We start from the raw sequence: 14,577 nt of genomic DNA on the forward strand, positions 1-14,577 counted from the left end.
CACACACACACACACACACACACACACACACACCAATTTTTGCCAGGCATACTAAAGCCACACACAAGGAAAAGAATCAGACCTTCCTTTACATGGAAGTTCAGGACTGCAGAGATGATTCCTTTTATAGGCATTTGACATGAGAAACTCAGCTGTGTTTTTGTTCCTTCTCAAATATGGAAGGCAATACTTAAATGCCAGACTGCTGAACTGCACTTGGTTTTGAGTGGTTTAACCAAGCTAGAGCAACTTCACTTAAGTGTTTTAATTCTTCAGTTCTATGAAATCTGTTGCACACTTCTTACTGCCACTAATACACGATGCACAGCACATTCGTTGTTTGACAGCCTTCCAGCACTGCTTGTGTGCATTGTAAGTGGAGTCCAGAGGCACAATGAAAGCATGCCTTGCACATAGCCATATTTTCAGGATTTAGAATAGCCTGCACCAACATGCATATAGTATAGGCAGACTTACATTATTTTTGTTCAAGAGCTGCCAGTAACATTGGGTGAAATGCTGTCAGTCTAAAACACAAACTTTATACATTCAGAACTTTAAGCCTGACAGACCACAAGGGTGTGACTTCAAAATGCTCTGCTTGTGATAAAGCCTGGCATACAACTTCAGCGTTATATCAGGAGTATGGAATGAAGACAAGATGATTTTTAAATTCAAATATTAAATTCTGTAGTTTCCAAATGACTATGTAAAAAAAAAAAAAAAAAGTTAAAAACTTGGCTTCCTCCATGTTTACTATCATAATTCTTATCTCCAGTATCCTCATGGAATAGCTTATGAATGCTTATTAAGAGATTGCATTTATTATAACCGGATGGTCTTGAAAGCCCAGTTTGTCTTCATGAATTCGTTTGAGTCCCGTTTCTCTTTTTGGGGTTTTTTGTTGTTCTCCCGCCCTGGCGGGGGGTCGGGCTAGAAGATCTACTAGGTCCCTTCCGACCCTTAATCTATGAATCTATGAATTTTATAATGCAGATGGACCAGCTGTAAAACTTGAAGTTAAAAACTTTTTTTGAATTAATTTCAGACTCCAAAACACAAAACAACACACAAAAAACACAACAAAACAAAAATCAGATGTTACGCTCATAAAGGAACAGAAAACAATGTTGAAAGTGAAACAAACTTATATTACACAGTAAATAGTACACTTCTATGTGAGAATGATAAAGCTTATATTTGGACTCTGGGGTTTGGGCTGTTTCTGTTTTTGGACTGGCACTGAAATGTTACAAGTTACCAACAGTGAATATTAAGGCAGCGTTGTTTACGTTGCATTTTTAATTGCTCCAAAATGTATATTTATGGGTTAGAAGAGTAGTACAGAGCTTTCAGTCACACATGGCTAGTATCTCTCCTCTGAGTCAGATCCTAGAAATTATTATAGCTCCATACACAGAAGACTTTTTGTGCCCTTATCTTATTAAACGGCTTGAAGACCTGAAAAATATCTATTTCTCAGCACTCCTGCATGCCTTTTTCAGGCAGTTTAAGAAAGATCTGTTAAGGGAGCACTTGCTGGTATCTAAGAAACTTTACACCCAATTTAAATTTGTCACTGAACACCTTTGTTGAAAGGCTAATACCATCCAGAATATCTGTACATAATTTAAACCTCTTTGCTTAAAAAAAAAGCCACTTTTTCCTTTGAGTTGGATAAATAAATTTCATACATGCCCTTCTGGGGTAGGGACAGAGCTATGAAAGCTCTGTCACTCGGCACTGGCTGGCAGTAGGCTTTGGCCATGGAGGCCGGTATACTGATTTCACATAAACAGTTGTAGACAGCTGCTACTGACAACCTTGTCTGCACGCAGCCATTTTTATTGTAACATCAGATCTAAGTCCCTTTCCCTCCCCCAACCCCCAACTCCAAAAGGCAGACAAAAATTTTGAACTGCTGATGTGAAGGTGCCGGGAGAACATCACCAAAACATGATTTTTGGGAATATGGAATGTAAACAAAAACGCTTCAAATAGAAAACAACCCTTATTATAAAAACTTCCAAGAACATTAAAACCAAGGACATTTTTTTGGGAGGCTACGGAGACAAGGCATCCCCGTGTTGCTTTTGTGGGGTAGGATCTCACTAGAATTGCTTCAGCGCAGTGTTTTCGCATTCTGCAGTTGTTTCATGGTAATCCTGCATTTGTGTACAGCTAGTCTGGAATGTATCATCACAATTATACTGAGGTTATTGGAATTTATATTCTGGAGACACAGACTGGTCCCGCCTGCTAGAGATGCTCTCATCATTTACAAAGAGTGCAGATACATTCCAAATCCTCTGGATAATTGTGTGTGCATTAATACCTCCCCAACTTTAAATGCATCACACGATTTTAAATGCACTCACTGTTGCAGCCGCTGCTGCTTCTAGTGCCTGCTCGTTCTGGACTGTGCTGACTTGGCCCTCCACGGATTGCCCTTCCTGATAGTGAATGGAAGAAAAAAGAGGGAGGAGGAAGAAAAACAAAAGAGAAAAAGGGAGACGAATGGAGGGGACATGGGAGGATGAAAGATGGTCAGAGAAGGGAGAGGGAGTGTCTTTAACTGTATCATAATTTGATGGGTTTAATATCCTAACAGATGTCTGCCACACATGCAAAGGGAATTTTCAATCACTCTCAGTACAAGTGTGTCAGGTTCCAGACTTTTTATATGAAGTATTTTAGTACAGTTATATAACCAGAAATGAAACAAAAGATCTTCTAAGTGAAGGGCTTGTACTCACAAGCAAAGATTAGTTTATTTTCATATACATAGTTTTAGTTAGGCTGCTCAATACTGCTGGGCAACTTGCTACATCTCTGCTTCTGTACTCTGGCACCCCAGGAAAGGCACAGAATCAAGGGATTCTGTACTCCTGCACAGGCCAAGAGCCCCAGAAAGGTGTATTTTTTTAGCACACAATCAGTATTTATATTTTCTAAAGTAGATTCAATGCAAGATCCGAATCAGAGACAGGCAACAGCTTGTACGTTTTACTGAACACTTGTCTCTGTGCACATGTATACAGGTCAGAGTATGAACCTATGTTTCTAAGATCAAGAAGGAGCTTACATCTTTAGAACCAATAATCTTAAAACAAAAACAAACAAATAGAGGAGTCACCCACCAAATGCTTTCTCCATAAATACTGACGGCGAAGGATGAGGGGCTTAACTACCAGCATCCACGGCACACAAAGAAATGCGATCACCACCAGGAAGCTCTGAAGTCCTTGCTGTGGAAGAAGGTCTCAGATAATTTAACCTGCAACTAAATGCTGCGTTCCAGCCAATTATCTTCTTATACAAGTCTGATACAAGTCTCATTTAAAAACTACTAGCTCCATAGTACAAACATTTCTGGAGTTATCTACACCCTGACAATATCTGCATCAGTTATACCCACCTACTGTTTCCCACAATAGCAGACTGGCCTGTGCTTTCTGTTTGCCTACAGCTGCATTATGCCCAGGCTTGTTTCTCATCCGACCTGAATGCAATAGGGAGGGAGAGGTAAGGTCACCACTTGGAGTGGAGTGGAGACTTCTAGGAAAAATGTATGTGGTTTACAGGGAGCAGCAGTTGGGCAGATGGCACTCTCTCATTTATCTTGGATAAGTGTCTTAGCTGTGTTAGAGGACACAATGCTATTGGCACACAAAAAGATTTTCTGCTGCCTTCTGGTAAACAGAGAACCCAGATTGTCTGGGGGCAAGTGATAATGACATTCAGATTTAAATTCCTCCTGAAGTTACGGTTCCCCCTTTTTAAGACAATTACAAGCAGAGAGGCAGTTAACTGCATTAGTCTGAAGTCAGGCAGAGGAGGACAGGGTGGCACCTTAAAGCTGAATTCATTCAAACAGGGGTGCACCAATAGAGATTTCTGGGGCTGATAGAGATAGACAATTTTTAAGGAGGCATATTGCCTGATACCAATCCAATTTCCAATACAGCACGGAAATCTGAGTGCAGCTCGTAAGTCTGTTGTGATGGAAGGAGGAGGGGAAAGAGAAGGTGCGTGGTGGAGCAGATCAAGGACCCCACAGTGAGGGAGGGAGGGAGTGGGGCAGGGTACAGGATGAAGCCACAGCTGGTCCAGGGGGTGTGGGGTGGCAGTTTCCTGCTGCTGCACGCACCCTGGGTGGGCATGTGGGGGGCATGTAGCCCCTGAATCTGCACAGGGCAGCGCAGCTGCCACTGTGGGCTGGCGCTGGGCTGCACAGGGCTCTTCCTGGCAGCGGGGTTGGCCCAGGCCAAGCTGTGCTTGGAGCAGGCAGCAGTGCTGGGGGCGGGGCTACAGAGGAAGGGGCTCCAACCACCCCAAAATTCACCATAGCCCCCCAGGCTGCCCTCCCAGCACCACCACCACCACCCCCCACTCTGAACACAGCACAGCCCAGCCCAGCCCCCTCACCGGCAAGAGCCCAGTGCAGCCCCAACCCCAGCTGCGGCCCATCCCACCCTGTGCAGATATGGGGGGCACATACCCCCCCATATCCTCCTGGGGCGTGCACAGCAGCAGGAGCTGCCCCCTACCCCCCCTGCGCTCCCCAGATGAGCCACGACTATCCTGTGCCCACCCCACCCCAGCTGGACAGCACTTACCCCAGCCCCATTACCTCCTACCTCCCTGTCTACCACAGGCTTACCAACTGCATGCAGCTCTCCAAGCTGCCCATCTGTGCTCCTCACTGCCTACGTGCTGTGCTGGGCTACACACATGCACGGGCCATTTATCGGCCACATTATCAGCCACTTCAGGTCACCTTCCGGTACAATTTTCTTTATATTGATGCCGATCCAATACTGGACTGATGTATCAGTACACCTCTACATTCAAAAGCATCTAACAAAGTAGGCTGTGGCCTATGAAAGCTCAGGCCTTTCTAAATGAGTCAGGCTTTAAAAGGTACCCTGCTCAGAAGAATTATGCCATGTTCTGGTTTTTACTTGCTGCATTGCTAACTCGGGAGTGAAAAGGATCCTCATGCAAAAAGTATCTCCAGCACCTTAGAATGCCTCAACCTGAAACATTCCAGCAAGTTGGATTTATGTCCAGCATTTGAGCGGAAGGCTTCAACACTGGAAACGCTAACTGCTTTGTATCAGCTCAGAACTGCCACATACCTGCCCTTTATAAAGCATCTTATTACTAGGATCATCATACGAGAACAGAAACATGTTGATGAAATGGATTAGAAGACTTGGTGCATCCTTTGAGGTATGAGCATCATAGGCAGTCCACTTGTAGAAAATGAGGATAACAAGGTAGCCGAACAAAGACAACATGAAAATTATCTCAGGAATAAACCCAAGGTAGATATTCAGTGGCTTCCTGAAGTAACTATGGAGAAAAAGAATTGCATCTGTGAGGTATGTTAAGACACCCTTAAGTTCTATTGATATTAGAGAGGCACAATGCAGACTAAGGGTAAGGCTAGCTTTTCAAAGGAGGAAGTCTTTAAAAAAAAAAAAGAAGAAGAAAAGGTGCTGCATGTTATTAGTTAAATCTTTAAATAAATAAATAAATAAATAAATAAAGGATCTGAGAGAGAAATAATTGACAGGCAAATACATTCACAGTGGAATAGAAATAAACGGTTTGCTATTTGTAGTGTGCTGAAATACCTTATCTCAATTCCCTGCACCTTTAAGAGCATGTGCCAGGGGGCAAGCTTTAAAGACATAAAATCTCAGATGTGAGAGCCTATCCAAGTGAGAGTCTACTCTTAAGTCTTCTACAAAAAGAGGAAGTCTCCACTTCTCTTAGCAAAAAGATGATATAGCACACTCACATGTGGTTGAGAAGGCTGAGCATGACACCAAAAAGCATCTGGATAACGCCAAGAATCACAGACATCTTCATCTTAAAGGAGTTGAGGAAGGTCAGTTTGTTGCTGGCAATATTCCAAATCTGGTTGCAAATATCAGTTCAGTCAGAATTACCATGTGAAAGAGACAGTCAGAGGTGAACTGAATTAGCATTTGTTTGTATTAAAACAGCAAAAGCTATCAAGCACTAACAGACTTAGGGAACAGATAAAAGTAACAAGACACACTAAACAGATACAGGGAACATATACACATGCGATTAATGCTTACTGCTCCAGAGTTTATTCATGAACAGCACGTGGAGCCAAGTCAGAGCAGCCCAGTCTGGCAGGGGACCCAGGGAGCAAGCCTGCTAGCCAGGGCTGCTCCAACCAGGCTCCATGTGCTGTGGAGAAACTGGCTGGGGCACAAGGGTGCTTCAGTGTGGGGGCTGCCTGCTGGCTAGCCCTGTGCTGAAGTACCCTGTGCCCCAGCCAGCCAGGGTAGCATCTACATGTGCATTGCAGCACATGAAGAAAAACAAAAACAAAAACTCTGCAGTCGGGTAATACTTGTACTGCAGATTTTATTAGTTTCATGAGCCCTAATAGTTTTAACTAGTAACTAATTGAACTCTTAATTGTCCCAGAAACAGCAAAGAAGAAATGGCTGCCAAAGAGCTGCTTTCCTTCCTCTCATTTTCAGGGCTTGTAAAAGCAACCTGAAACAAACTATTTAAAGATTGAGAATGGGAGCTAGTTGGTGTGGGGACTGTTAATACTACAGAACTGACAGCATGACAAGCTGCCCTTGTTTTCATGGCTCATAACAGGAGCTCCAAATAAACCACCATATTTTCCTCACATACCACATGCCCCTAAGACATACCTTTTTTCCTTTCATTTTGCCTTCCCAAAAAAGACTGTTCTACATTTATGGCTGCACAGAACAAGGACAGAGCCTAATCTTCAGCTCTCCTACCCTCCCCTTCCTGCTCAGGCCAAAGCTACAGCATTAACTCTTTCACAGTTAGTGTTGGCAGCTCTTAACTGTTCAGCCAAAAGCTGAAACTAGCTGCTGCTAAAGTAGGCTCCGTGAGTGGAGGTAGTATTTTAAGAAAAGCTAAAAATAGTCTGTAGCACTATGAAATAGGAGAAAAGACAGGGAGTAGTTATCAGACAGCAAGACTGCTAAAGAAATGCTAGCTTGATTAGTGGAACATCCAAGACCATTAACAGGAGAGATGGTTTTTTTTAACAATGAGGAGCAAAAAATAATTCACAGGAATTGGGTAGACTGTGATAAGCTGTCATCCATAGACCCCCACACTGCCTGAATAAAAATGTCACTGCTGCTGCTATGCTGCTGGTTTTAGAGTGTTGAGTGGAGAAAGAATCAAAGCAGAATGTGACTGCACCACTGCACCCCACCATGCCTGGATCTGCCCCTTCCTCCATGCAGCTGCTGGAGGAAAGAGAAGGAAAAGCAGCATCTTAATGTGTCCCCATGCTTCTATTCTTGGCAGAAAAATCAGTTTTCCCATTTAAGACATGTACCCCAATTTTGGGGGGCTCATTTTTGGATAAAAGATGAGTATGGTATGCAAGTAAATGCAGCATAAATATGCTTTAAAGTAAGAACCAGTGAGTTTCAGGACTGCAAATACCACAGCACTAATGCTACTATACACACACAGAACATTGTTTACATTGTATTTGGATAAGTACCTAACCTAGGAAAGTATATAGTTCTTCTTTTCAGTTCCAAACCTAGGCACTTAAATGGAGTACGGTACATTTCTAAGTGTTACTGTACTGAGTTTGCTACATAAAAACAGAGGCTTTTATGGTTTAGCCAGGTACCAAACAGATACCTGTCACATACATACAAAGAGCACATATTTTGAAGACAATATTACAAAGAACTCTTACTGGGTCAATGCCAAAGGGATATGGCCCACCAAAGACCCCAGGAACTGCAGGATCCAGCTGCAGGACAGGGGCATTGCGAAGTAGGTCATCTCTGTTTGGATACCAATATACAAAAATCAAGCTCAATTCCTTTTCTTAAAAAGAAATACACAAGGATAACCTGGCACACTCCCTGCACACAGAAGGGAAGTGTGACTTGGTTCAGTTAACTATACTATCCCCTCCCCTCATAGGCCCCCACCCCACTATATACTTGGGGAATCTATCAATGGAAATCAGTATGTGTGTGTCATGCTGCTCCAGTCCCAGGTGAAGTCTCACTAATTCAAATGTGCTTTGACGAGGCACAGAGGCAGACTGCTAAAAGTTAGCATGCTTGTGAAATGCACTACCAGGAATTGCCATCCTTCCATAAATTTTTAATGATGCATGTAAGGAAATGATGGAGAAGCAAGGTGAAGAACAGCCAACTGGTTCCTAGTTTAAGCTGTTTTCCATATTAACATATCTTAAGCTCAGTAGTTGTTTTTTTGTTGGTTTTTTGTTTTGTTGGGTTTTTTTTTTTTTTTTTTTTTTTTACATAGTGTGCTCTTCACTACATTACTATTCTCTTACAAGCCCTGGACAAATGGATTTTAGCATATGAAACTTGGCCGTCCACTTATTTTTCAAGCATCAAATTACTTACGTCCAATTGGCATTGGTAAACATTGGCCGGACGCTCCACGATGAGCCAAACATGTTAAGTGCCTTGGAGAAGCAGTCATTGTAGATGAGGCCAGTGTAAGTGGAGAACATTCCCATTAGGAGAATGATGTAGCGACCACTAAAAATCATGCTGAACATCTGTTTGTTTAAAAAAAGTAGTCATCCATGAGTACTAACAAAACATTAATTAGTCTATCCAAAGTAGCAGAGTCTGAAACCAGCCAATTCTAGAAAAACCACCAAGCCTCCTTTCCACAGCATGTGTTAAGGATGCAGGGATTACACCTGCAAGGAGGATAACAGCTGGAGCACAGAGGCCGGCCAGCTAGTCAGTCCCATGAAGAATATTAATCTATGACATCTTCTAGCCTGCAGGGGGAAGGGGAAAAAAATCTTCTGACATCCATACAGGCATACCTCGTTTTATTGCGCTTTGCTTTATTGCACTTCGCAGATATTGCGTTTTTTACAAATTGAGGCAAGACCCTCCACTAGCAAAAAGATTACAACTTGCTGAAGGCTCAGATGATGGTTAGCATTTTTTAGCAATAAAGTATTTTTTAATTAAGGTATGTACATTGTTTTTTTAGACATAATGCTATTGCACACTTAATAGACTACAGTATAGTGTAAACATAACTTTTATATGCACTGGGAAACCAAAAAATTCGTGTGACTCGCTTTATTGCGGTGGTCTGGAACCGAACCCGCAATATCTCCGAGGTATGCCTGTATTTTGAAGTGAACATCAGTTGAGAAATATTTGCCCAGGAGCAGAGCTAAGCAGATGCTGTGGGAACACTGGCAGTTTTGTTCAAACTCTAAAAAGCATCTGAATCCTGACTTGTCACCCTGTCCAGGCCCCAAGAAGACAATTAGTCAAACTGTAGGGAGGTAGATGCAAACCAGGAACTAGCCTGCAAATCAGGTTTCACCCATGACTTGACCAGCACTGCAGGAGGCAAGACCTCATTGGTTAACCGCCAAACCATGCTCTTTTTCTGAGTAACTTAGACCAAACATTTAAAATGCAAAGTAAAAAGAACCCACTATTCTGAGAAGGGACATTATTCATTTTGAGGTCTAGAGGCTTTAGTTTATTACTCAGTTTGTTCATGTTCTTAAAAGCCTGAAAATGAAAAAAAAAAACCCAAAAGAACTAATATTAGCAACACTACAGGGAAAATACAATCAGGTCTCTCAGCTTTCCTTTAAAAGCTGAGCTAGACCCAAGCCTTTACCTCATTGTCATTCTTCTGTGACAAAATGCGACTTTCCCTAAGCACCATCCACATAGCTATTAGTGTCATCAGGATTCCATGGCCAAAGTCTCCAAACATCACAGCAAACAGAAAGGGGAAAGTGATAATTGTATACGGAGCTGGAAGGTAAGGAAGAGAGAGCAGCACATGGTAAAAACCCGAACACATAGCTGAGCAGCTCTCTATTTCTAGTTATTCCATTAGCAGTACAATTTTTAAAATCATATCAAATTTCTAAACAGGCCAAATCTACACCGCAGATACTGGAAGGGAATTACGTTAGAGACATGGGACTCATAAAAAAAAACACCTCTGCTCATGTGTGGAAGTCAGCTTCCTGCAACATATAACTAAATTTCAAGTGAAACATGCACATCCTTTGTGATGCTGACCAGCCTCAGATTTAACTCTCAGCCCCAATTTATTCCACTCCCCCAATATATCCACAAGTTTTGGATCCTGTGCTTCAAGAAGGATGCGGAGAGTTTGGGAGAAGTGCAGCAGAGAGCAACAGAAAGAATTAGGGGCCTGGGAGCTGTGACTCATGAGGAAAAGTTGAAAGAACTAAGGTTATTTAGCCTGGAGAAGAGAAGACTGAGGGGGAGAATTTGATAAGACTTCAAATACCTGACGGGCAATTGCAAAGGATGGAGATTGGCTTTTCTCCATAACCATAGGGGACAGAACTAGAAACAATGACCTCAAGCTTTAGCAGAGGAAGTTTAGGTATGAGATTAGGAGGAACTTTCTGACTAGCAGAGTGGTCAAGCACTGGAACAGGCCACCTAGAGAAATTGTAGGGGTGTCCATCCTTGGAAGTTTTCAAGAGCAGATTGGATGGACACTTGGCTGAGTTGGTTTATTTTCACAGATTTCATAGACATTAGGGCTGGAAGGGGCCTTGTAAGAGCATTGGGTCCAGCCCCCTGCCCAAGGGGCAGGAAGTTAGCTAGGGTCAAAGGATCCTGGCAAGATAAGCATCCAAATATTTCTTTAAAGTATCCAGAGTACGTGCTGGGTACCACCTTTGTGGGGAGTCTGTTCCAGGCTTTGTGGGCTCAGACTGTAGAGAAGTTTTTCCTTATGTCCAGCCTAAAATGGTCTTGGAGAAATTTGTGACTGTGGGACCTTGTCACCATTTTGGGCACTCTGGTGAACAGGTGTTCCCCCAGATCCTGATGCACACCCCTCAGGTACTTATAGGCTACCACCAAGGCACCCCTGAGCCTGCGCTTCTCCAGGCTGAAGAGTCCCATAGCTCACAGCATCTCTTCATAAAGAGCAACCACTCATCATGAACTCCCCTCCCTGTACAATCATGACCTGTCAGGGCCTCAAGAACAAGCCTCCTGAGCTTATGAAAGTCAGCTTTCCTGAAGTCAGGGACTACTGCATTGCTGGCTGGTTTGCCAGCTTTTCAATGGATAGTGAAAGTGATCAACTCGTGGTCAGTCATCCAGCTTCCCTTCAATTCTTAAGTTGTTAATTAGATCATCCCCTTTGGCCAGTACCAGGTCCAGCAGTGCCTTACCTCTTGTCAGCCCATAAACTTCTTGAGACAGGTAGAGTTCATCCACATATGTAAGGAAACTTGAGACTGATCGGATTTGGCCGAGTGCTCAGAGATAACCTTGCCTTGAGCAAGAGGCTGGACAAGATAACCTCATGAAGTGCCCTCCAGCACTACTTTTCTATGATCCTAATTTTTTCCTTCCTTCAATCCCCAACTAATCCTAGCTGGCAGGCAGTAACCAAGTATCTCTTAATACTCCAGGTCAAAGTCCTACATTTTTCATTATATTTTTCACTGCTTCACTCACCCATGCCTTAAGTCTGTGTTTCGTGGGCCAGAATTCCTGTAAAGGCCATCAACTTATATGCAGACCAGGCACATCAGGATAATTTACCTTGAAATCACACACTGAGGCAAGTATAAAAGTCACAGCACACAAAGCTTTCTGACAAGGTTGATCACACACAGCATTTCAGCTTTTGCCTCTTTAGGGAATCTATTGAACAGCAGGAGACTTTTTCTGCTTTGTAATCTATTACCATTGGTTTAGCATCCAGGGAATGGTTCTTTGCTGGAAACGAGACTGTTAAGCCAGTTTTAAGCACCACAGCATAAAGTTTATTTCCAACAACACTTTGGCTGACATTAGATTCTGATTCTGTAGGGCTGGTTTGCTAAGACGACAGAGCGTGTGAAAATTTTAGAAAAATCAGTTTCCTGACCTGCACCTTTGGCACATGTTGTAACAATAAAGCTCACAGAGGAAGAGAAGCCAAACTTGTTATTGTTTACCCTTCCTACAAAAGATACAGCAGACAGCTAGTGCCAGGTAAAGCCAGCTAGCTTACACAGGGAGCATAGAAAAATGTAAGTAAAGTTATAGTAGTAGTAAGTTTTGCTAGAAGGAGGGCAAATACTAGGAATTCAGCACAAAGTAACCCTCAAAATCACATCATAGTCTTCCACTGCACTTGATCTAGATCAGGGACAGGCAAAGCCTGGCCTGCAGGCTGGATCCCATCAGCAGTGGACTCCATTTCCCAGCCACCCCTGCACACAGCTGGGGCCAGCCTCCATGGAGACCCTAGGCAGCTGTGTAGGAAAGCTCAAGGTTGGGATTGCCAAAGAGACCAGCTGCAGCCAGACCAGCAGCACATGGCAGACCAGGGAAGGGGGCTGCTCTGGAGCCTCTGGAAACTTGCAATGGGGGCAGCTTGCTCTGGAGCCAGGGCAGAGACATGATCTGTAGCCTGGGTGCTCTGGGCAGGTCAGGCAAGCAGGGAATCACGGCTCCAGTTCAGGCTGCCTCTGTTACAAGGGGCCAGGAATACAGAAAAATGGAGTCCAGCTGCTGGCCAGATCAGCCATTTTGCCCACATCTGATCTAAATAAACATGAAAAAAAGATTGTCAGGGATACATATTCCCACTGGATACAACTACCTCAACTGGTATCAAAACATCTGACAAGGTTAAACTAAACTTGTTCACTAAATGCAACAAACACCCAGAAATGACCTCAAAAGCATAGAAATCCACACTTCATTATTTCACCTCAGTCCTTTTGGGTTAGGATAATTATTTTACACTCATAACACTGCTCACTTTTAAGCCATGTTCCAAGTAGTTCACATCCCCACTGTATCTCTACATACTAAATAGTGTTAGCGAGCATTTTACAATTCGGTTGCAGAGAAACAGGAGCCCACACACTCTTTTTGCAAATCTGGGTCAGTCCAACACAGGACTTTGCCTAGCAGGAGAGACCAAGGCACCAAGTCAGGAATCCTAAGTTGTTTATAAACAAGGCAGCAGAACAAATAGAGCAGGTTGCACATTTACCTGGATTTATCTCCCGGTAAGTTCCAATGCCATATGCATCTACTATGTTTTGAAATCCAGAAGTGAACTTGTTGGTTTTGTTGTAAGTTGGAGGGGTTTGGTTGGTCTGCATCCTATTCAGAATGGATGGGACAGTGGATCCACTGTGTTCCTGTTTAAAGGAAACAAATGGGAGTTAGACAGACTCCTCCTTCCCTTGAGCAATGTAGCACGAGAATGGAATGCTCCTCTCCCCTCTGGAAAGGGGCTGTAAGTTTACATTTTTGTAGTTCATTTGCACAGTGCAGGAAAACACTAGAGCCATATGAGAGTCTACCACAGGGGTTGGCAATTATTTTGGCTGAAGGACCACTTAACAAGAAAACTACTCATTTTGGGAAGGGAGTTTGCCATCTTGGAACCAGCAAAAAAAATTGTATACTAAAAAAAACCCAAAAACAAACATGTTGTAGATATTTTGATTATTTAAAATTGTGCGTGTACACACACACACACGCGCGCGCGCGCGCGCGCGGAGGTGATTGTATAAAAGCTCAAGATTAAATCTTATTCTTGTATATTGGGGGGAGGGGAGGGAGGTTGCACGTATGGGAGGTTACGTAAGGAGGTCCCCCTACAAACATGCCCCCTCCCATTGCACACAGCCCCTGCCACCAGTGACAGCAGCAGGTGGAGCCCCCCGGCTGTATGTGGTCCCGGCAGGATTGCACATAGCCGGGCCACAGGGTCCATCATGCAGGGCTCACATGCCTGACCCCAATGGTGCCAGGGGAAGCCCTGTGCAATGAAGCCGGTGGTGCAGACCATGGGGCTCAGCCAGGGCAGCAGGGAGAGGGGCAGATCCAGCCCAGCTCCATATCACGGAGCTACCCACCATTCCACATGACCTGCACGTATTGAGTGCGATCAGGCCTCTGACTCCATTACATGGGGCTTCCCCCAGAGGCGCGTGGCTCAAGCAGAGAACCCGGGAAGTGCCTGCAAGCCCCACATGATGGAGCCAGGTGAACCCCACACTCCTGTCACCCTGCCTTGGGTTCCCTGGCATGGGCCCTGCACTCCTGCCCACCGCCACCACTGCCACCCCCACCCTCACCCTTCCCCTGCCACTTCCCTACCTTCCTGCTCACTTGCTGGCCCCACTTCCCTTAGCCTAACTGCTGCCACCCCATCCCCCCTGCCCTCCACCACCACTTCCCCTGCCCACTGCCACTTCCCTACCTGTGGGGTCAGGGCCAGGGCCATCCTGTAGGCAAGGGTAGGAGTGAAGCAGATACTGTCCCCACAGGAGTGAGTGGGCTTCAGCCCCATGAGAGCACAACAGGGACAGCCCATGGGCAGGCTGGATACAGTGAACTGGGAGGCACCTGCCCACAGGCCAGATGAAAAGTTGCCTGACAGGCCGGATGCAGCCTGCAAGCCGTATTTTGCCTGCCCCTGGTCTACCACCTTCCTGAGGATAAAGCAATTGGATCTTAATAGTAGGGACAGTAACAT

At 44.3% G+C, this 14,577-nt stretch overlaps 1 protein-coding gene across 10 annotated transcripts in view; it reads right to left on the bottom strand.

Annotated features, from left to right (window-relative positions):
- The window catches only part of ATP6V0A1 (ATPase H+ transporting V0 subunit a1), a 72,971-nt gene that overhangs the window by 29,106 nt on the left and 29,288 nt on the right, over positions 1–14,577 (bottom strand). For 6 of the 10 annotated variants that reach the window (XM_019505834.1, XM_019505896.1, XM_019505817.1 and 3 more), the window contains 8 exons: positions 13,081–13,231; positions 9,706–9,845; positions 8,445–8,602; positions 7,757–7,847; positions 5,810–5,928; positions 5,142–5,358; positions 3,141–3,248; positions 2,379–2,453 (listed from right to left, as the gene is read on the bottom strand). In XM_019505834.1, coding sequence (XP_019361379.1) covers positions 2,379–2,453; positions 3,141–3,248; positions 5,142–5,358; positions 5,810–5,928; positions 7,757–7,847; positions 8,445–8,602; positions 9,706–9,845; positions 13,081–13,231 — 1,059 coding nt within the window. The remainder of the gene's footprint in view (positions 1–2,378; positions 2,454–3,140; positions 3,249–5,141; positions 5,359–5,809; positions 5,929–7,756; positions 7,848–8,444; positions 8,603–9,705; positions 9,846–13,080; positions 13,232–14,577) is intronic. The other 4 variants (XM_019505879.1, XM_019505861.1, XM_019505871.1 and 1 more) reach the window with 1 other exon arrangement.

This window comes from Gavialis gangeticus, unplaced genomic scaffold, assembly GCF_001723915.1.
Source record: "Gavialis gangeticus isolate Ggan-Ray unplaced genomic scaffold, GavGan_comp1, whole genome shotgun sequence".
NCBI classification, from domain to species: domain Eukaryota; kingdom Metazoa; phylum Chordata; order Crocodylia; family Gavialidae; genus Gavialis; species Gavialis gangeticus.